We start from the raw sequence: 21,524 nt of genomic DNA on the forward strand, positions 1-21,524 counted from the left end.
CGGAAGGTGAGGTTTGTGTGAGGTTTTTTCTCGCGTAAACCTACCACCCGGTATTGTCATCGGTTTTAGTGGAAATTCGCTCATCTCGGCAATATAATGACAGTGACGATCACGGTTGGACGAATTGCTGCTGAACTCTGACAACGACTGGCGATGGGATATTGCCGAAAACATATCCATCATCCCAAGGTGAGCGAACGCGTTCGTTTGTCACGTTTTGTTTGCAATTAAATTAACCGGTAAACATGAACATTTAGTATATCTTCGGCCGAAACGGATCGCTCATTTTTTGTTGTTGCTGATTGTTGGTGTCGTTCGCAACTTTATTAATGAGAGCTTGTTTAGATATCATTTTTATGATTTCAGTTTGAGAATGAACTTTTTTCTTCATATAAGCGATGGACTTAATAACTCAAGTCTTAACGTATTCATCACGCATACCAGATTAAAGAATCTTTGCGCTAAACTTTCTCTGGACATGATATTAAAGGTTTATCAGCTCCCGAAAACAAGGTTAAAAGTTGGCTTCAGCCTCGCAAAAAAAAAGACAGCCAAACTATTGCAAAGCCAAAAAGCAATGGTGGTAATAAATTTTGATTAACCATAAAGATTAATAGTGGGAGATTTTAAAAGTTTTGCTTTTTTTTTTATTCGGCTCCCCGTTACTGCTATTCGGCTAAGAATGTAGTATACGATGTGTGGTCTGCTCCCATACAATGCCACACTTCCAGTTCCGGCGATGTCAGTATGCACGCTCGGTACTGTGCCTTACCTCACCGAGCAGATTGGTCATGTTCTGTGGCGTAGCCATGAAACATGGGGCTACATCATTTTTGTGCCGGAAGTTTTTACCGGCCAAAACCGGGGTTGGGACGGGACGGGGGGAGGGAGAGGGTGGTCGCCAATTTCCTGTCCACCGGTTGACCAAAAGTGAGCAGCCGGAAAAAGTACCTTTTTTGCATAAGAGCACGAGAGTACTCGTCTCGCTGCTCAACTACTCCCCAGTGGCCGATGGTCGAAAAAGTGGTCAGCGTTAGCCTTCTGGACCGTTCGGGCCGGGGCGACCCCTTTCCCGGAACAAGCTACATTTGCTACCGTAACTCCAAGCCCCCATCCCCAGCACGGACGGAAGATGAGGATGCGTTAATTAAAGCGGTCAGCCCCAAGCGAGGTTTCTGGGAGTTTATGTGAACTGATCCGTCGCCAACCCTGGTACCTCGGCCCGGGAGTTCAATCTTACTATTATCCCCGCGTGTGGGTAAATTGTGCGAGCCGCTGTGAATGTGTGTGTGTGTGTGTGCGTGCGAGAGACGCTGTATGTGTGCATGAAAAGTTTGGGATATTTATGAACACAGGAACGGTGTACGCTTCATTTGATAATGAAAATGTTTAGTGGGGAAAAGCTTTTTATGCAAAAATTAGAATTATTTCCCGCCGGGAGTTAGAACACTTCCCCCCCGATGTTCTCTGACCGCTAGTTTTGGCGAAAGGTCGGAGTGTGCGTACGTGTGCCGGGTATATGCGTGCCCATGTTCCCTTGACATGAAATACACGCCCACCGAGGAATGGACCACAGAAATATGGTTGTTTATGTAATGGTTCTAACTTTTCCTTCTAACTATCAGAGAAAAGATAGCTGCGAACCATCTAAAACTGTGGGAAAGTACAAGAACATCATGTGCAAAAACCCCTCGTAATCGATATTATTGGAACAGAGAAACGGGTTTAAATTTTTTTATTGAATCAAAGTTTCCCTCTATTAATTCCTTATCAAATCATAAATTCTCAGTTTTTTTACAGGGGTTTTTTAAATTCGTATATTTTTAGAGTTGTCTCACGGTTTTCTACAGGTTTTTAAATATATTTCCACTCATATTAATATTTTTAAAGCACTTGTTTTTACGTTGCAATTTTAAATTTTCGATTTCAAAAAACTTGTCAAGATGGACAAAAATGATGATCCCTCCTCTGCCAATTCTTTATTCCGGCCGTTCCAGTGGGTGCATCAATGCCCATCATTTCATCTTAATCCGAACATACCGCCCCTCCTCTGTTCGTGTGGACAGCCTGAAAGGACTTTGCGGTCTGGTCGTCCGGTGTCATTCTTATGATATGACCAGCCCACCAGAGGCTAGCGAGTCTAATTCGCTGCACGTTGATAAAATCACTGTAAAGCTCGTAGCACTCTTAATCGTAGCGATAATTGCAATATCCTTTCGAATAAGTGGATCCAAAAATCCATCTGAGCCTCTTCCTCTGAAACGCGGCTAAGAGTATTACGTCAGTTTTGGACAGAGTCCATGTCCCAGAGGCGTATGCAAGTACTGGGGCTATAAATTCACTTCGTCCACAGCGACAGGTATTAAGAGTGGAGAAGTGTCCTCAGGCTGTAGTATGACCGGTTGGCAGTCAGCACCCTTGCGAGCAACTCAACATCAATATTTTTGTCGGTGCTGACTTTAGACCCCAGAGAGGTGATGTTAAAAGTACGTTCACCTATAAGTACATCACCCCTACGTGTTTGTTAGCAGGTGTACTGGTAGTGCCACCAACATGTTTCCTTTGTTAATCTCAAACCCGAAGTTTTGAGCCGCACGCTCGATCCTTTGGCAAGACTTATAGAAGATGGTCCCCGAAGTTTCCACCTAAGAGTCACGGATAGCCCATCTCCCTGGCACAGAGAGTATAATAACAAATCATTTCTTTATTTTTTATTTATTTATTGTTATTTTTGCATATTTTTCTCACAAGGGTGAAAAAACATACGAATTAAACTTTCAGGTTATTGTTTTTATTTAGGCAAAACTTCTTCTTTCATGGCCTAACGACCTATTAGTCCTGCCATTTCTTGCCTACTAGAATTTTTTATACCGCATAGTTGGATAATCTGTCTTCACTATGAGCTCAGATGGAATTTGAACCCCGGTCCTGCCGTGTAAATATCGGCGCCGCTGTCACAACTACCACCGGGCCGCCCCCCCCTATTTATGTTTCGGCATAAATCTTCTTCTTCTTCCTTGGTCTCGGCCTGCCATTTCTGGCTTTCTGTGACTTAATTTTACCCGTAGCAAAGTAGTCAGCCCCGCGTACGGGGAAGCGGTCTGGATGGGATTTGAACCCCAGTCATGCCGTGTGAAGACCGGCTCCGTTATCGCTTCGGCCAACGGACCACTTCAAATAAACGGCATAGATAATTATAAAAAAAAATCTGAAAAAAATTCTGAAAAATTTTTGTTATTGGTGGAAAGATTAAAAAATAACCAGAAATCTGTGAAAAATCTCGGGACGATCCCAAAAATGTATGAGATAATGTCATAAAACCTCTGAACCAAACTATCAAAGTTTGAGACATCTTCAAGAAACTAAGAGAAAGCGTCAAACATTCTCACATACTACCCTGTAATGTTTCTATTGGATAAATTCTTGAAGACTCTCAAATGTGTATCGACGACGATCAGAAACTCTAAGCAAGGGCATCAAAAGGTGCATCACACAGAAAAAGGCAATAATTATGCATTTGAAGCACTCGCTGCCCTTTTCTTGATGATGACCTTTCCCGATTCCCCAGAGCTGAAAATATACATCCTCAACACGTCAAGTGTTGCGGTGCTGAAATCAACTGAACGAATCAAAATTCCAGTACAACTTATTCGCAAACTTGACTTGGCGTTCCACCTGCTAGCAGCGCGCCTCAATGTATGCCCGGCTGAAAGTCGTGCCCAACGATCGCAGATAAATGTGGAGCACGCCTGCTAGAAGTTAGTCCGCACCTAGTGTGTGCACTGGGAAAATCTAGCACCGGTTTGTTGTGGCTGATAGTTTAACGCCAAGCGGCCACGATTCGGTCATCTAAAAGGAGGGTTTTGCATTTTATTTCCACTCTATCACTTTGTCACGATCAGCTGACATCCACGGCATAGAAGTAGAGTTATTATATGCTCCACACGAGAAGGAGGCGAAATTTCATCAGACTCTGCTTTGGAGATACGGAACTAGTTTGCTCGTGTTGGTTTTCGTATGTGTCATGTTTATCATATCATCGGAAAAGGTTCGACAACGTTCCTGATGAATACTGCTTCGAAAGGGCGTCGCGGATAATCTTAAGCCAGGTCAAATGTTAACAAGTCAATTCCGCCATTTTGAATGGAAATAAATGTAGGAAAAGATGCAAATGTTTTAAACTAGTTTTTTGAATTAGCAACTCTAACATAGAAAGGAGTAATTAATTGTGCATCATTACACTCTTTGCATAAAAATGCATATGACCTAACTGGGTGCCTCGCCTTATGCCGATCTAAACCAATTTAAAGTAAGCGTGTTTTGGTGACAGGCTCAATCCACACACAGAGCACCCACTGATATAAATATCTCAACCAACGGTAACAATATTGGTATAAATCTTTCATCAGCGCTCGTGGTAATTAAAATTCACAATAGCGCTCTGCCGATACGGTCGACGCTCCGTTTGTTGCACACCGCCACCAGTGATGCAGTCCTTGCTCTTGAGATACAGGTCAGAAGATGGCTCCCGAATGTAAATGTGCAACGCAACACACAACCAAATAAAAAAAAACAACCAACAACAGTCAAACGGTGCCATTAGCTTAGAATCAGAGTGTTCGCTTTTTGTACCGGATACCTCGTCTTCCTATTTTGAAGTATCATCCGGACTTGCTGCCCGGAAAGTTCTACCGGGGTGAGATAAAGCCGGGCGATATCGATGGGTTTCTTTCGGTGGCTATAAATTTCGTGCTTGTTCGCCACGTCTACACTCCTCCCGGTATTTTAGCACAATTTGACAATTAATTTTGCCGATCTTCGAATCTCATTCTTTCTTTCGGGCATTCACGGGTGGCTTATTTGGCTGGGATGCGGTTGAATTTATGTGCTGTGATGGTCTGTTGGTTGGTTGTTTTTTTTTTGCTCAACTGTTGTTTGCTTCCCGATTTGAGCTCGAGTAAAGTAAGGCTTCTGTCTGTTTGTTGGGTAAGAAAACTATTGTTTGTTTGCGAGCAGCTGTATCGCTGCTAATGAATATCAATTGATATTGTTTCTAGTACAAAACTTCGGTTGTGTTCATGTTCAATTTTCAACCGTCTGGTACAAGACGAATTTTTTGTATACCAGTATCATACATTCATGTTTAACATTAGTTATCTGCTTCCCCAACTGGATACAAGTGCAACGTGAGCATTAATTGCAATGTGAGAAGCGATAACACATTTCGTCGGCTCGCGATCCTCGCGGTGCAGCCGTCGAATGGGCTCGGCAAAGTATGTGGCAATGTGCTTTCCTTCAATCAACATTTCAGCGTATTCCTTTCCACACGTCGAACAATGCTATGTGAGGCACGCATTCATTTTGTCCCTGTGCAGAGTCCATCAGCCCCCGTTCCCGAATGAACGGGAAGAAACTTATGTTGGCAAGTTTGTTTTGACCACGAATCAAGTCTTACAAAAAAAAAGCGCCATAGTTTGGTGGAAGCATTTGCTTCTGCCGGCTCTGTCTAGCCACTGCCAAGGGTTCGCCATGTACGGCCAACGTTTTTACAAACAACGTTCGAATGTCTGGGACGGGTAAGCCGGATCGCGCGAAACTAGGTTTTGCTGCCATTTTATAAATCAAACGCAATCATATGCACACTACGGTGAACCTCCGCGCAAAAGCGCTTAAGAGGGGCTACGTTAAACATACGATACGCCAATACGCACCCATCGGAAACGCCAAATGTGTACAACCCTCCAATATCCCAACCATCAAGACAACGCACGCCAGACAGGCGGGTACATCATTTTCGCGTTTCCGAGCGCATGCAAAAGAAAAGCTCGCGTAACAGTTTTCCACCGGCTCTCACCGAACACACGCGAAATAACACCCTTGGCTCGATCGACGATCGTGCACGCAGGGCTCGACGTCAGATTCCAGCGCGTCTGCAATTGCCAGGCCGGCGCGAGAGTTTCTCATTTTTGCCCTTCGCATTCGGGGGGAGGGTTTTCAACCGGTGGCCCTCGCTCGCTCGCTCGCGAGTGTGTTGCTGCGTTTCCGTTTAATGCGTACGCGAATTTAATTGTTTTATATGCTAACATTAATGCGTTTATATTTTTATTATTTTTTCGTTTGTTTTCTCTCGCTGTCTCGGGTTGTTTGCCTCCGCACTGGCACGGCCTCAGGTTGTAATTTTTCGTGCGTCTAGCTTTCGTCGTTCGGGTGTCTTGCCACCACAATGCGTTGCGCGGTTGCAGCTACGATCATTCGCGCATTTTCTCGCGTAAAACATTTTTCCCCTACCTCCGTTCATGCATCCATCCGTCAGCTCGGTCCATTAATCTAGCCTGGTGCAATGGTGCAATTTACATAGTGTAATGCAGTACATGGCAACAAAAATGATGTTAATTCATTTGAATAATTCGTAGAAAAATTGTGTTTTTTAGAATTAACATCCTGCTCTACCCTCTGCGCAGGGTGGGAGGGAGGAGGGGGGGTGGGGCGCCTACGTTCCACACACGCATCAGCCGTTGTTCCATTGATAAGGCATGAATTACTATTTTACGACCGGGCATCAGCGAGCAGAGCCGAGTCGGCGCATCCTGCCGCGAATTCTGCGTTGCATCCGATAATGCTATCGCCCGTGGATATGCACGTCGAGCGAGACGCGCCAAAATGGCAGCCCCGGCAAGTGCGCGACTCTAGCCAGCTGGCACGCACATCTTTCACAGGAGTGAAGAATGGCAGCGAAATGTATCCTTTCGCACTTGGGTGGCTTTGGTGGAGCGAGGCAACAACAAAAAAGAAGAAGAATTCATCCAAGCTCTACGATCGCGCGGATCTGTTTACTACACGGGTGGCGGCCATGCTCGTATAATGACGTATAATAAGCACCCGCGAAAGATCCGGTGCTGCACGATCGCGGTCGGTAGCCGGCCTCCGTACATGTAGTGTGAACGCAAATCACTAGGAACGGTTAAATTGAGTGATCGAGAACATGGGCCGCAAATTTCGTGACGTTGCGAGGCGGAAACTCGGTAGTCGGCCCCGCAACTATTACTACCGTTTTCTTTTTCACGTTGTGGGTATGTTCACTCATCCAAGGGACAATCAAATGATCGCGAGGGAAAATCGCGTTGGGGTTTTTTTTTATACTGTAAAACTGTTTAACCATCTTAGCTGTTTGTATCATAAATGACAGCGATGGTGAAGCCATATGAAACACGCTGTGTAATATACCCACGTATATGGAAGATACTTGCAAGAAAAATACTTCAAAACAAAAGCCTCATGATAGAAGCCCAAGAAAGGTGATGTTTTCTCGAACGAAACCAAATTCGAAGATGTGAACACTGAGCTGTGATATCCCTACGTAGATTAAGTAAGTGCCACCAGCACTTTAATTTTCGTCCCACTAACTTACATTTATGTAGCACCAAGTCATACGGCCATGAAATAATAATAATAAATGGCCCTGGTGAGGTTTGGGATATCACATTAGCAATCTGTTACCATCAATATGAAACCGATCGCGAAAGTCCATCGAAATTACAATTTACAAATATATCCGAATAAGGTTTTACATTAGATCAAAAAATAAAGTTCACGAAAAAGTGCGGGGTGATTAGCATATTGTCTAGTGATCTAGATGTTCTAGGTATGGCTTCCTGGCATTTGGATTTATATGATCCGCTCCTCCATATTGTTCCTGGGCATAGTGCTTACAAAACAGGATATTGAAGTTGATTCTGAGGTGTAGTCGGTATGTCCCTTCCGTTGCGATGCAAGATATATTACATCGAATGTCTGTAAATCAACAGATATTATACCGCACTGTGATCTCTATCATACAATTGCTCAGTGGTTTATGAACATGTGTACTTAGAAGAAAAAATATTCCGTGGCACCAACGTTCACCGCTAACACAAACGCGATGCGAATGTGCCAAGGTTGCCAAATTTTATGTCACATAATCAAAGAAACGCTCTGTGCGTTAAAGGCATACAGGAGTATAGTAGCATGCCAACAGAGGTAACGACTGGCCAAACACCAAGAGTATTTAAACGCAAATGTGAAAGGTATATTAGGCAATGCGGGAAATGGGAGCAATTTGTTAAGTGTTATTTTTTCTCTGTAGCATCAGTGTTTTTCTCTGCAGTTGAACAACATTTTAGCAACAGTTGCTTATGTATGCTTATTGAGACTTTGGTATATATAAATAGATACAAAAGTGACAGTTTTTATACGAGTATTGAGACTACACTTTCAGTTATTGATTGTTGTTCAACTCTTCTATATTCATGGAAAGATTAAAGACGTTACGCATTTATTAACCAGCAAGCACCACTAGGAGATTGCTGGAAAGTACTGGAGGAAGATACTCATAAGCTTTGGCTACAAGAGCCTCAAACTAATGGTGTCTATCTTCGTTCATGTGCCTCTTCCTTGCACAGGCCTTTAGTAATAGCAAAGGTCCCTGAGATATTATCAAATGACGTAAAAATAACCCAACTTATTTTTCGAAATAATGTTGTATTATAATCTCTTCCTCCCTGAGTCTTTTTTGTGTTAAAACAGCTAATTTTTCCGCCAATCTTTAAGGGTAACGAAATGTATCTACTAAGTTTCGCTGCTTTTATTTAGTGTTTTTCTTTAAAAACAAATTTAAACACATTTTTGATTGAGCATAATAAAACCATCAAATACGAAAAGAACGAAAACTGCTGTTACAAAGATACATACTGAAGAAATACCCAAATTAAATAACACAAATTGATGAATCTGTGATAAAACCTTTCAGAAGACTTGATAAGATGAAAATACTTGAAGCTCCTTCTAAATTGATATATGTTTGTATATTTGCCAATCTTTCAGAAAGTGTTAACTACCTACCTAGTACTTTCCATAGGTCATTTAATCCCTACCATAAGTCTGTGAAGGGCATTGTTCACTGTTTTTTTTTTTTCACTTTGTCCCTCTAGAATCAACAGTATCGAAATGAAGCGAGAGAGAAAGAAAAATCCTCCTTTGCAAAGTATTCCGAATCACAGTAACGGCGCGCAGTAACAACAGTTTTATGAACTGTAAGCGTTTAGCTTTATGACCATTACCATATATCCTACTGCAAGAGGTCCCCACAACGCGGCGGTCATGTGGAGTTAGTTGCATCGCCCGGACCGTCATCTGGAGGCGGTGTAAAAGGATTGGCCAGGTTCAGAAGGTTTGGCATGCAGAGGCCGCAGCAAAAAATAAAGATGGTGGAATCGGGGAAAAAAAGTCGCACTGCCAATAACAGCATTCTTTGAGCTTAGCATCTTGAGTGCATTTGCTTGTTATCGAACTTTCTTCTCACAGCGTGTTTTAAGCGTCGTACAAGGGACGGTATGCATTGATTTTTGCCTTTCCTTGTACGCTCGCCATAATGGCCACCACCATCACCGTTCTGACCGTTTGTGTTTTTTTTAATTTTTCCTTTACTAAGCAATTCCTATACGAGCTTACTTGCTTGCTATTGTACGATAATTTAGTATGTTTAAAAATCGTTCCGGGTGTGATATCGTGGGCATCAGCAGACAGCAAGGCACAAATTGATACCGTTTTAAAACCACTAGACAACCGCCGAGATGCGTTTGACCCGATTCGGAAGTATACCACTAATTCCAATAAATCAATTACAACTATAAATCGCTATCCTCAGCCTTTCAAACCTGAATCATACATTGTGTTTTCGATTGGTCTGTATTTCGGGTTTTTTGTTTCGCTTAACTTATTGTATCCCCATTCATCTTACTACCGACGCACCGTTTGTATAGACATTCACCGCGGCCAAAGATAAGACGCCGGTAACATTTCAATAATGAAACATCGGTAGAATCTTTATGGTGAATCATTTTTATCAACATTTCACATCTGATTAATAGCTACGGTTGGGTGGCATACTTTGCGTTAGCTTCGTGATTTATGATGAATCATTACACCCTTTTTTAATCTAATTTAAATATAAGGACTATGTATCTCCAGCGTGGCCGGGCACAAGGTGAAAAGCCCCAGGAAGAAGATGGTCTGAAACTGGGCCCGTGCAACAGTGGCGGCTTCATTCAACAAGAGGAAGATACGGGTGGTTGCCGTTGTTGGTACGGCCATCGGACTTGCAGTGGATTCAGATCGCACCGGATCCGCAAGAACAGTGTGCGTGTGTATGTGTGCCGTGTACATTATGCCCAGTCGTGCGGTGTTTTACTTCCTGTGGTTCAACCTGAGCTCCACAAATATGATACATATAGGAAATGGTCGCTCTTGTACTGCGCAAAGGAAACGACCTCATGGGGTAATCTCGTTGCGCGAGTAGAGCGGCCGAGAATCATACCTCCGAAAGCACTGAAGGTGATCATCTCCCCCTCCCTTCAGTTCTTGGCTGTGTCTTGGACCCACAGTTCGTATGTCTGCGGGCGAAAGCTTCTTTAAGATTCAGGTCTTTCGTTTCCCCTGGGCACTCTGCACACACCGGCAACCGTTGTTTGACCGAATAAAAAGAGACATAAATCTAAAATTAAGTAATTTTTATCAATTAATTATGTCGTTTTGATTTATACCATGTGGAATACAAAATCTATAAATTAAACGAATGCATCTTTGCGTAGGTGCGAGAGATGATACCGCTCGGCGATCAGATTGTGTCCGTCCGGTGCGATAGGTGCGCCGTGCGTCGGTACGGCGAGAGAAATGCTATTTTTCCAAACCAGAAATGCAGAACTGGGCATCAGTGGGAGCTTTGTTTTTACCTTTTTGCTTTTTATGATTTTTTATATATTCGTACTTAGTTTTCATATAAGTCTGCAAAGCATTTGCAATTATTTCTTTTTTTTACATTATTTATTTATACGATGAAATAGAATAATAATTCATACTGGACCATACCAATAGCTTAGACCAAACCAAGCCAATAACGTTTCAAGAAATTTGTCCGTCACTATCCCTCCAGCTAATAGCGCAGAGCGCATCTGCTTCTCCATTCGACCGTTACCAATTCCAGTTGAATAATATCATTTGTCGGGTTCTTAAGGACCTGCAAATCCTTGCAACACCACCAGTAAGATATTGCTATTATCGCTCGGGAGGTAAGACATCATTCCGGCCGGGTCCGGTTGGCAATCCATCTTTTCCGGCACCCGACCACAGACATTCCGCAACCGTAATAGGTCCTTGATTTCGCGCACAACACAGTAAACAACAGCCCGGTGGTATGTAGACAATAATACAGAAATTACCCACATCGACGGCTACCGGTAGCCATAAGCCTCAGATTGCAGCAGATCATTCGTAATGGATATGGAAATATCGTCCTTCTGGTAGGGGTTTCCACCGTTCGCTTTCTTTGCTGCACGTCTCCGAGCTTCTTGCGTTTTGTTTAAACGTGCAGCTTGTCTGACAGGCATAACACTGTCTTAGCGTTGTCGGGGCAAACATGGAGCGCAGTATCTTTCGACAGAGGCCCATCATGCTTCTCCGGAAGATGCATTGCGTACGATACCTCTATCGGTATCGTCATCTGTTGGAATGGTATCAAAGCGTACGGTAGTTCTGTATCGACGCCTCTCTCAATTTGGCGGAAAGTCTAATGGTTGGACAGTGTAACTGGTTGACTGTAAAGTTTTGCCGGCTCGGCGAATGGGAGGAGAAAGAACCTCTTCACCACTATGGTATGTGAGGAAGGACTGGACAAAAAGTTTGAGATCTTGGTTACTAAAGATGCTGCAAACTGTGCTAGACCCGCTTCCCACAAAACGATTATGATATAAATTTGCAACCAAATAAATGGCCCTAAGCGAAGGTTGTTTCTCCTGAGCCACATCCTACGATTGTACCACTGTGCCTGGAATCAATCCTGCAATCGGACTCCTTGAACCGGAAGACAGCATTATCAACAAAGCACCGAGCAGCTATTAAACCCTTTCGCATTTGCGACGTAGAACCAGTTTCGCTGCAATATTACATCGTTTGCGCTGCCCGAAGAAGCGAAACTCCTTGCTCCCTCTGCCAGCCAGCCGGCCGGCCACCGTAAGATGATATCGGAAAAGGACACACACTTTGTTCCTGATCTTGATCCCACCCAGTCTCCGGCAAGTGAAAGCAGCATCGAACCGCTGCGAAAGACAGAACACAATCTAGCTGCCTGAAGGATGCCGGTGCCCTCCGCGCTGCACCTCACTGCAGCACCGAGCGAACGCCTGGGAGAGGGAGGTTCTGTTTCTTCTAATTTGCAACTGTAGCAGCAACCACAGCAGGGTTTCGAACGCGGTACGGCGCTGCCTAGGAGGAAGATATATTGCAAAAACTGCTTCTCCAAGATGAATTCGATGGGAGAAAATCGTAAATTACCAAACTGTCATGTACCGAGAAGATTCCACTGGACGAGTTTTGCTCCTCGAGAGGTGTACACGTCGTGCCTCGACCAAGTGCTCGGGCGTCTGACGTGCACCTCGCTGACGTAGCCTCTTACGGGTCGGGCGGGGATGCACTGTTGCAACTGACTACCGGGCGGGCGTGGGGCATGGGGGAATTTGCTAGCAGAAGAGATGTGTCTCCGACACTCATAGGTGACAAGATCTAGCAAATGCATTAAATTCATTGCAAAGTGTCTGCAATTGCACTAACTGACGGGAGAATCCGAGGCTGAGCTGGGGAGCTTGCTGCTCAGAGACAAACGATTAGTTGCCAGCCGCTGGTGTGCCATTCTCACTGCCAACCGTTCCACCTGCTGCTGCTGCATCCTGATATCTCTTACAAACCGATAGTTAAGGGTTTAAAAGTTTACTTTGTCAACGACGATCTGTCAAGTTGTAGTCAACTGTTACAAAGACGTACAGTTTTCCTCCGTCATGTGGCTTTCTAGCGTGTACATGTTCTTTGGTGTTGGGGCTTTCTTTTACTCCTATAGTTTTTTTGCTTTAAAAAAATCCAATATTCGTTCATCTTGGCCATACTTTTTCTGTCAGATCACACGATTTTTTTTTAAACGATCCGTAGCTGCTCTTCTTCCGGCTCTCACCGCATTGTACAAATACAATTCCTACCCACAGTGAACAATGACCATGTATCTGCACGAGTATGTAGCCTCAGTGATAATTATGTAACGTAACGATAATGGGTGTAAAACAGCATGTTTTAGGGTTTATCAGCTTCCCTAATCATTTTGTATAATAATTCCGCATCACTTGTAAACACAGACGCACATATACAACGGCACAAAAAAGAATCGGCAACACAGACAGCTACCTCCGTCCACTGCTCTAGGGAACTGGACAGCAAACGGACTGCTGCTTTTTATCGGAAACACAGGACAGGCGATGCGATGCGACCCCCCTTCAAACGCTAAAACACTCTTAACATGCAGACACTTCGAGGACAAAATGGAAAGAAATGGAAAGTCCGCAACGTCCGCAATAGCACCACCAATAGTGAGGCTACTTCGTAAAAACCGGGCTGTCCACAGATATTGCGCCGGTCACCTGTGTTTGTAGTTTATAATTAAAATATTTTCCAAACTTTGACATCACTTCGATCTGCACCGCGCCGAACTTTCCTTTTGGGTGAAATTGCGAAGCCTCAACAGCGAAACTGTTGATCGTTTATCGTGCATGCTACCGAAGCCGTAAATTAAAATGTGTCATTTGTTTTTACCACGAGTGTGTTTTGCTCGGTCTTTTTATCATTTTGTGAGGAATTTAAATGAGTCGTGTAAAAACTGTGGACATTTTATGACAGTTATTTTTTTTTTGCAAATGGAAAAACAATTCAACACAACACCCTTTAAAAGGCATGTGACAAAATGAATGCAAAACATGTACCGCAGCGATGCCCTTACCGATGGCGTCACAGATGTCTGGAGCGATCCAATTATTTACCCAAGTTCTCGGGAGTTATATCAGGAAGGGAATAATTGTTTAGCCTGGGTCCTTAACTATTTGTGATTCTTTCTTTATTCATTTCACACATTTATAGGTTGCTCGCTTCAAAGCCTTTGAACGCCTTCCCATTCCGTTTTGATTAAGTTCTAAAAATGTTATCAAGTGCGGCAGCACATGCCTTTCAGCTACGGGAACTCCGCACTAAACAACATAAACCTTGGATGCCTCTCGCAGGATGTAATGAACTTCGGCATTCGAAGTTAATAACAAAGCAGATTCGAAAATGACTCGTAATATCTGCACTGCCCGACTACCTATAACAATTTTTGACTAATTTTTATTTTCCTCTCAATCATGCTCCCTTTTCCCTGAGCATCACCGTACCATCGAGCGGTCGGTCCGCGGGAATGATCCCTTTCAGCACCTACCACGCTACGACGGATGAAGAAATAGCAAGCTGGGTGCTTGTGAAGCAAGTTTGTTTTAAGCCAAAATTGATTAAACATCAAACCGAACTGCACCTTCGCCGCATGCTGCAGCCCCGTACGAAGGCTCACACGTTCCGATCGACAACCTCGTCTCGCACAAGCGACAACAACATATCACAATGAACCTTCAGGCCGCGGCCACCTTAAACTACACCTTGCAGGCAGTGGAAAATAAATACCGGGATACGTTACTTAAATGTTTATTATATGAACGCACCTAAATTATCGTCATTCATCAATATGTAATCATTATTTTGATTACCAGCAAAATGATGTAATCTTGCCCCTTTGCCACCATGTTTCGTGACTTCTGTTGCTCGGTTCAAGGAAAGCTAGGCTCTGGCCGGTGCGGGTTAATAAAGCGGGGCAATGTTGTACCGGGCGAAATTGTTGCCGCATGGGAAACTACTATTAGCCGTCGTTCCCCCTTCCCAGTTTTCGGGGAGCGTCAGCGTCAAAACAAATCTGTATTTTCAAGCATCTAGCGGCGCTTTGTTTGATGATCCCAGTGCAAAATTAACAGACAGGTCCGGAATGGAGCCGATAACGAAGAAGATCGGGCTAGGATAAGCGTTATGATGGCCGGCGAATTTAATTCAAGCTCCACTTGAACCTGTCTAACGTCAGGCGTCACGTTTCCTTTTCTTCCCGTGGGGTCCGACAAGCAACAATGATATTGGCATTTGAATTTTTAATTAGCGGTGAAAATATATAAAGTGCAAGAATTTTAATAAAAATGTGTTAAAAGTGTTTGTTTCCCTTCCTCAAATGCCTTCATAATGAAGCAACTGCATGAAATATGTATAACGCCACGCCGCGTCACTTCGCCACCCCCCTTTTCGTGGCGTGATGGCGTTTGGGGTTTTCCGTGAGTACTTCTCGTGCAGCTTCAAACTTCATACTTTCTTTGGAAACCGTTCAGCTGCGTATCGCCGCCGCTGCCTTGAATGAATGCGGCAGCGTGTAGAAGACTTGTAGTAGAAAGCCCATTGTCGCTGGAACTTCATGAATAATATTTGACATGTAACAATTTGAGGTTCGTGTGCTTTGAGCGAGCAACAAAAACCTACAACGAAACAATTAATACATACAAAATGTGGATAATTAAGACAAAATGTTCCCGTTTGATCTTTCGTGTGGTGCATGTTTAAATACATCAACGGCGGTGACGGTTTTTCGGGAACGGAAGGCTCAAATGGGGAACCGGAATGGACGGAGCTAGCTCAACCATGGCTAAAGTATTCCGGATGGTGTAGGATAAGTGTTAAGCGGTTAGAATGTAGCTATTCAGATAAAATTACATTCGATTGTTACATAGGATGGCGACATACAAATTTATAGATATTTTTATATCTGTACTTCTTCTTATTGGGCTCTAGAACCTCGCCATTTCTGACTATCCATGATTTGATTTTAACCGTAGTTCAAAATTCAGTCCTACGTACGGGGAGGTCTGGATGGGATTTGAGTCCCGAACCTGCCGTGTGAAGACCGTTATATTTGTTCTAGAAAAAAGAATTTCGAATGAATTCTTAAGCTGATGCATTTCGCTTCACAACACTCAGAGTTTGTTGGCATAGCTGTAATGAACTGTTGGACCATCTAGATCCGCCTGTGTTTGCTGCTCGATAACTATATTATCAAACTATGTTGCCTCGCCAAAAGCGTGGGGGTAAAAGCCGTTCCGCGTCTGGATCTGTCCTTTCCCTTGCGCAAGAATATTCTAATCAACCATATGGCATACCGTGGCCGAGCCGTAAAATAGTAGAATAAATTAGAATAATCAGAATATTAATCACTGCCCGATCGAAGACCCGACCCAGTTGGTTCTCCTCTATTAGAGATTTGACATTAATCAAATATTTATGAATTGACACTTCTTTCTTGTACATTCCTACCTACTTTTTATTGGCCGCAAAAAAAAAAGCTCCAACCGCTTCCCTTGGCTCTGTGGACCCCAATGCCACCCGATCATAAATCATGCACAATTTAGGAACCCGTTCCAATGTCCCGATGAGTGTTGGTTGGTGGCGCTGGCGGATAGGGCACCCAGAATAAAACGATTGACCCACACATACATTCACACACACAGACAGTCAGATTTGCCCATAACATAATATCGTCGCTCAGCTGGAGTTAATCGATGTTGCATTTTTGTGTGTTGGATTGGGCTAATCGTTGAACGGGGCCACCACAATAGGAATGTCTCTAAAACGCGTCTCGACTTCCCATCGCCAACTCTAGTGCCGGTGGGTCCGAAAAACATGTGACTCGACACCTATTTCCCGGCCGTTAGCAAACTGCTTGACAGCTTGCCGTGTGGCCTTTTCCCTCCTCTTACTTCCTTTTTTCTTTCTTCCTCCACGCGCACCTTCTTTGGTTAAAAACTATCCCAAAGCCGTGGGGTTTTTGTTGTTTGTTGTTTCATAAATATGAAAAAGTCGTTGGATGAAATTTGAATTTTTTATTACGGCTGCTCATGTAAATAAAACATAAACATGGTTGTTGTGGGGGCCAGAGAGAAAAAAAAAACACACACACTGCTATACGTAAATTGCCGGCCATATAAAGCACGAGAACCTCCTCCACCCCATTTTTGGGGGTAATCGTGATGATAGGAGCGGAAAGTGCGTCCGATAGGCTCCGGAACCGTGGATACAGAACTCACGACGCGGAACAGAGAACGAAAGGCAAAAGGAAACGCTAGCTCCTCGCAGGAAGAAGAAGATGACCGCTCCACTCCAATTATAGCCTTCTTCTACTCGAAAGCCCAAACCCCTAACCCGTTTTTTGTGTATGCCTGCCCGAGGACATATAAACACAGATTCCTGCGCACGCATGCATCGCGCCCAGCTAATGCCGCGCTAGGTTTTGTCCATCCATCCAAGCGTTGTTGGGTGACCACTGACGAGAGAATCCATAAACCTAGCCAGCCAGTCAGTCAGCCCGGGCTACAATCAGCTCTGGGATCCTGGGACCCGGCACGGCGCACGATGAAGTTATTTCTAGTCAAATTAAATGCTTTATTAGCCAGTTAAACATGGTTCGATATAATAATTTACAATGCATAAATTTCAGCACAATGTGTATAGAGTTGTAGTTTATTGGCTCTAGCCATGTGACCATCGTGTGGCGTGGTCCCGCACACAATCCACGGTGTTGGTAGCCACCTCACACACACACACCACGCAATTCTAGTCTCGGGGTTGGAAAATTGTTTCGCTCTCTTTTCCGCTTCTTTCTCGCCGGGGTTTTCTATTTTCTCAACCTGATTTGTCATGTCCGTTATGGTTTTTTGTACCCAACCAAAACGCAAACGACAAACGGCTCGATTGAAACCGGAGCCCACCGCAGGTCAAACCGGAACCAACAGAAAATTACATATTCACGTCAGCAAGCAACGAGATTGTTTGCTGGTCCCCGAAATGGAACTGTCCCGTGCCTCACCAAAGACCTGCCATGTGACGAGGGATGTGCGAGAGTGAATCGTAAAAATATGAATTTAAATTAATTTTCCCATATTTCAATCTCGCGCGATCCGGCGATGCAGATAAGCTGGATAATGCAGGCCGGTTAAAGGCCAACGGGCCGGGCCGGGAGCAAAATATTCACCAAGAACGTGGCGCAACGGGGCAAAGGTGCGAACCCCGTCATCGAACTGCTCGTGACCATTTTAACAGTTCCATAAACACGTAATCAGGTGATTTGTCTTACAGTTTATTGACGGCAGACAGGCGGCGAATGCGGGCGTTGAAAACACCTACAGCATATTCCGGTGGGGTGGCTGACATTGGTTTCCATTATTTGGGAACATTTCTATACTGGATTTGCTTCTGGTTCGGTCGAAACATGGCGTAGGATTTGCATTATTTTGTAACGTTTTTCTTTCTCCTTCTTTCTTTGCAGGACATCAGCACGGTAAGGAAACTATGGGTACAAATTGTACGCTGTCAGCAGCTTTCACCGATGACCGATGAATGGCATCGATTAGACGTACTCCGGTGACTGCGAGTGTTGTGATGTTAATTTATTAGCTTTAAGTTTTGATTCCACTGCATCATATTCGGTACTACTGCATCATATTCGGGATCGGATGGGATCGAATCCCATCCTGGCTGTTGAACTGTTGAGAGGCTTGACTATCCAGTCACGAAGTTTCAATAAGTCTCGTAAGCCATTAGATGAGCGACTTGACCCTAAGCAGGTCATTAGGCCAACAAGAAGAACTTCTTTACATTATCAAACACTTTGAATTGTTATTTTTCCTTAAATAGCTCAACATTGTTGCATCCTAACACCTATAAAGCCATCACATTTGACCCATGCAGCCGATTTACATTTTTATCCTTCCAGTAGAGTGTTTATCGTACAGAAGCTAAGGTTTCACCTTCCATCCTCACTATCATGTGTTAACATGTGCTTTAACCCCGTATCCTTCTCATACGATGCTCCGTTAAATGGACTGACGCCGCACAGTCAGTCCTCACCACGGAAAAAGCTTCCATTTAGATAACTACAAATTATCCATATCTCATAAGTGGATGATGTGGTGGTTCCCTACCCATTTCACAAAACAAATAAATAAATGACGAAGATAGGAACAGCGGTAGGATACAGCGTTGGTCATGCTACGAACAGCAGGCCGGCTGACACCGGCGTCGGTCCGGTTCGGACGCTGGCTTAGCTGGATATAATTAATTTAAAACGAATTAGCACCGAACAGAGTCGTTAACGATATTTCTTAGGTCTTATGCACTTTCGTACCGTTTTTTTTTTCCTTTTTCGTGCCGCCTTTCGTGACGGTTTTTGTAAATGATAGGTGCATTGTCAAGCGAAGGCGAAACTAAATTACCGGTATCCAGAACAATCTCCTCACGTCTTTTATGCTTGAAAGCTTCCTGACAGGGTGTAAAACCATTCTTTGAGATCCTCATTAAAATCTCATTTGCAGAATTTAGTTGTTGGTGTTTTTTTTTGCGCTCAAGCTGGCGTACAAACGCTACGATAGGTTTACCATATCCATATATTATTGAAGAGTAGTTTTTTTTATTGCATCTGTTAACTTCATTAACGGATATCGAACGCGCTGGCATGATGTTTGCACTTTATTATTGGATATAATACTACAACATAATTGTATTGCATTTCTTTGTGAGATAATTGTTATGTATTAATGACAGTTTGGTAACAGTGTTAGGAACCCGACCAATCAAGCTCCTAAAGATATCCTTATTTGCTCATCCTAATGGGAGCATATGTTCCTTCCGTTCCGTTAAATGAAACAACGCATTGATGTGCTTCTTTTTTTATATTTTCCTCTCTCGTTTCATGTAAAACAAATTCATCGACAAATTCCTAATGGCTGCCGTGGAACATGGTCTCTTCCCACCAACCGGTACCGACATCATTCGTGTGGCCTGGCGCACACATCGTCGCGTCTAATCGTCGCACGACCAAAAAACCAAACCCCGCAACACAATATTACATCCGCATCATCAAACTTTGGGACATGCGACAAAAACACCTACCGATTGGTGGCGCTCTCATTTTCGGTAACATAAATTGCCTTGTTTTCAATATCTTTACCATCGTCGTCGTCATCATCATCGTCGACGCTGTTGTTGCTGTTGTTGGTCTCATCCAACCTACTTAAATGGAACGGTGGCCTACACCCTGTCCGGTGTGTGCTAACGCTGATGGGTGCATCTTTGCAACAACTCTTTGGCTGTTGACCTGAACAACGTTTGATGTTAATATTGATGTATCCTTCTCAAACAACAAATGGACAAAAACCCACCCGTTCAAATTGATACTTTGTCCTCACTTTCGGGTTCTTGTCCGGTTTTTTTTTTTGTTGAACTCCCTGTTTTCACTTGTGCCTTATCACTTCTTCCTCCTATTGTGCAACGCAATCGTACGATCTGGTTGTGGTTGTACGCTTCCGCAATACCAAATCGACCCGATTTGACAAAACCTATAATTTTACGTTCTATCTAATGCGAACAATCAAACAACCACTTCCCCGGTGTTGGGGCACGTTTGGAAACGATCCGTTTGACGAACACTCCATCCACGTTTCGTTGATTCACCATCCTCCGCCTGGTGTGGATGGGTGCTATCGATGGGCAACAATAATCCTGACAACTTCGTTGTCTTCTAATGGCTACTGCTGCTGCTGCTGCTGGCGACCCCAAAAAAAAATCGTCGATCCCGACCTGGATGAATGCACCATTTACCGTCCCCGATGGCCACGTTGACAACGTTAACAATGTGTAAATTCTACGACAAAAGGGCGTAAGTATATTTTCCTCTTCTTTACACCTTCTCGCCATTTCTAACAAGCCTCCGAGGAATGGGAGCGTTAGGAAACTTCAATTTAAGCTAATAGGACCAAATTAGGGGTATTACTCGTTACAACAAACAGAGCTGGATGTGAGAGATAACTGACTAATGATTGCTTTCCAACGCAACAGCTGGTAACGGAAATGATCGTAATATAAGCTTTGGAACAACACATTTTATAAGAGTTGCTGCATTGAGTACTTCGCGTTGTTTTTCTTGTTCTGACAATACAAGAGTCCTAGCAATTCGGCCAGGCCAGGGGTCTTAAGATATTCTAATAAAGTTCAAGTCTTTTCTAGACTCTTCTTCAAATGAAATCTACAACCTTCAAATAGAACTAGACTCTATCGCGCTTTCTCCTGCCATCAAAGAACCACCATAAGTTTGATTTTTTATTGTATTGTTCTACCTTAAAATATTTCACCTCATCTTGAATTTACTTACCCATTTGGGGTTAGATTCCCTTCGCGGTTCTCTAGATATTGCTCTGTGGTGAAGCCTAACTTACTCCACTCAACTTATGCTTTAATAAAAATCTTCTTTTTTGTATTCATTACGCAATTAATCCATTATTGAACGATTAGTGCAACTTTGTACGCACGTAATGCCCCATTCGATGCCATGTATTTTATCAATGGAACCGGCTACGTAAGGTGTCAACCGTTACGTGAATTGGAATTTATTAAATATTTGTTTTCTCCTCTGCCCTCTGTAACTAATCCAATTCAGCTTCTGTTTCTCCATTCCTGGAAAAAAAAAGCCGTACACAATAGGTCTAAATCGTATCGAATAATATCTAACT

At 43.5% G+C, this 21,524-nt stretch overlaps 1 protein-coding gene across 3 annotated transcripts in view; it reads left to right on the forward strand.

Moving 5' to 3' along the window:
* The window catches only part of LOC118509679 (ankyrin repeat domain-containing protein SOWAHB), a 97,416-nt gene that overhangs the window by 38,568 nt on the left and 37,324 nt on the right, over positions 1–21,524 (forward strand). For all 3 annotated transcript variants that reach the window (XR_004905917.1, XM_036050718.1, XM_036050717.1), the window contains exons 5-6: positions 18,287–18,298; positions 20,672–20,674. Coding sequence is in view for 2 of the 3 variants with exons in the window: in XM_036050718.1 (XP_035906611.1) it covers positions 18,287–18,298; positions 20,672–20,674 (15 nt within the window). In the remaining variant the exon portion in view is untranslated. The remainder of the gene's footprint in view (positions 1–18,286; positions 18,299–20,671; positions 20,675–21,524) is intronic.

This window comes from Anopheles stephensi, chromosome 3 (assembly GCF_013141755.1).
Source record: "Anopheles stephensi strain Indian chromosome 3, UCI_ANSTEP_V1.0, whole genome shotgun sequence".
NCBI classification, from domain to species: Eukaryota; Metazoa; Arthropoda; class Insecta; order Diptera; family Culicidae; genus Anopheles; species Anopheles stephensi.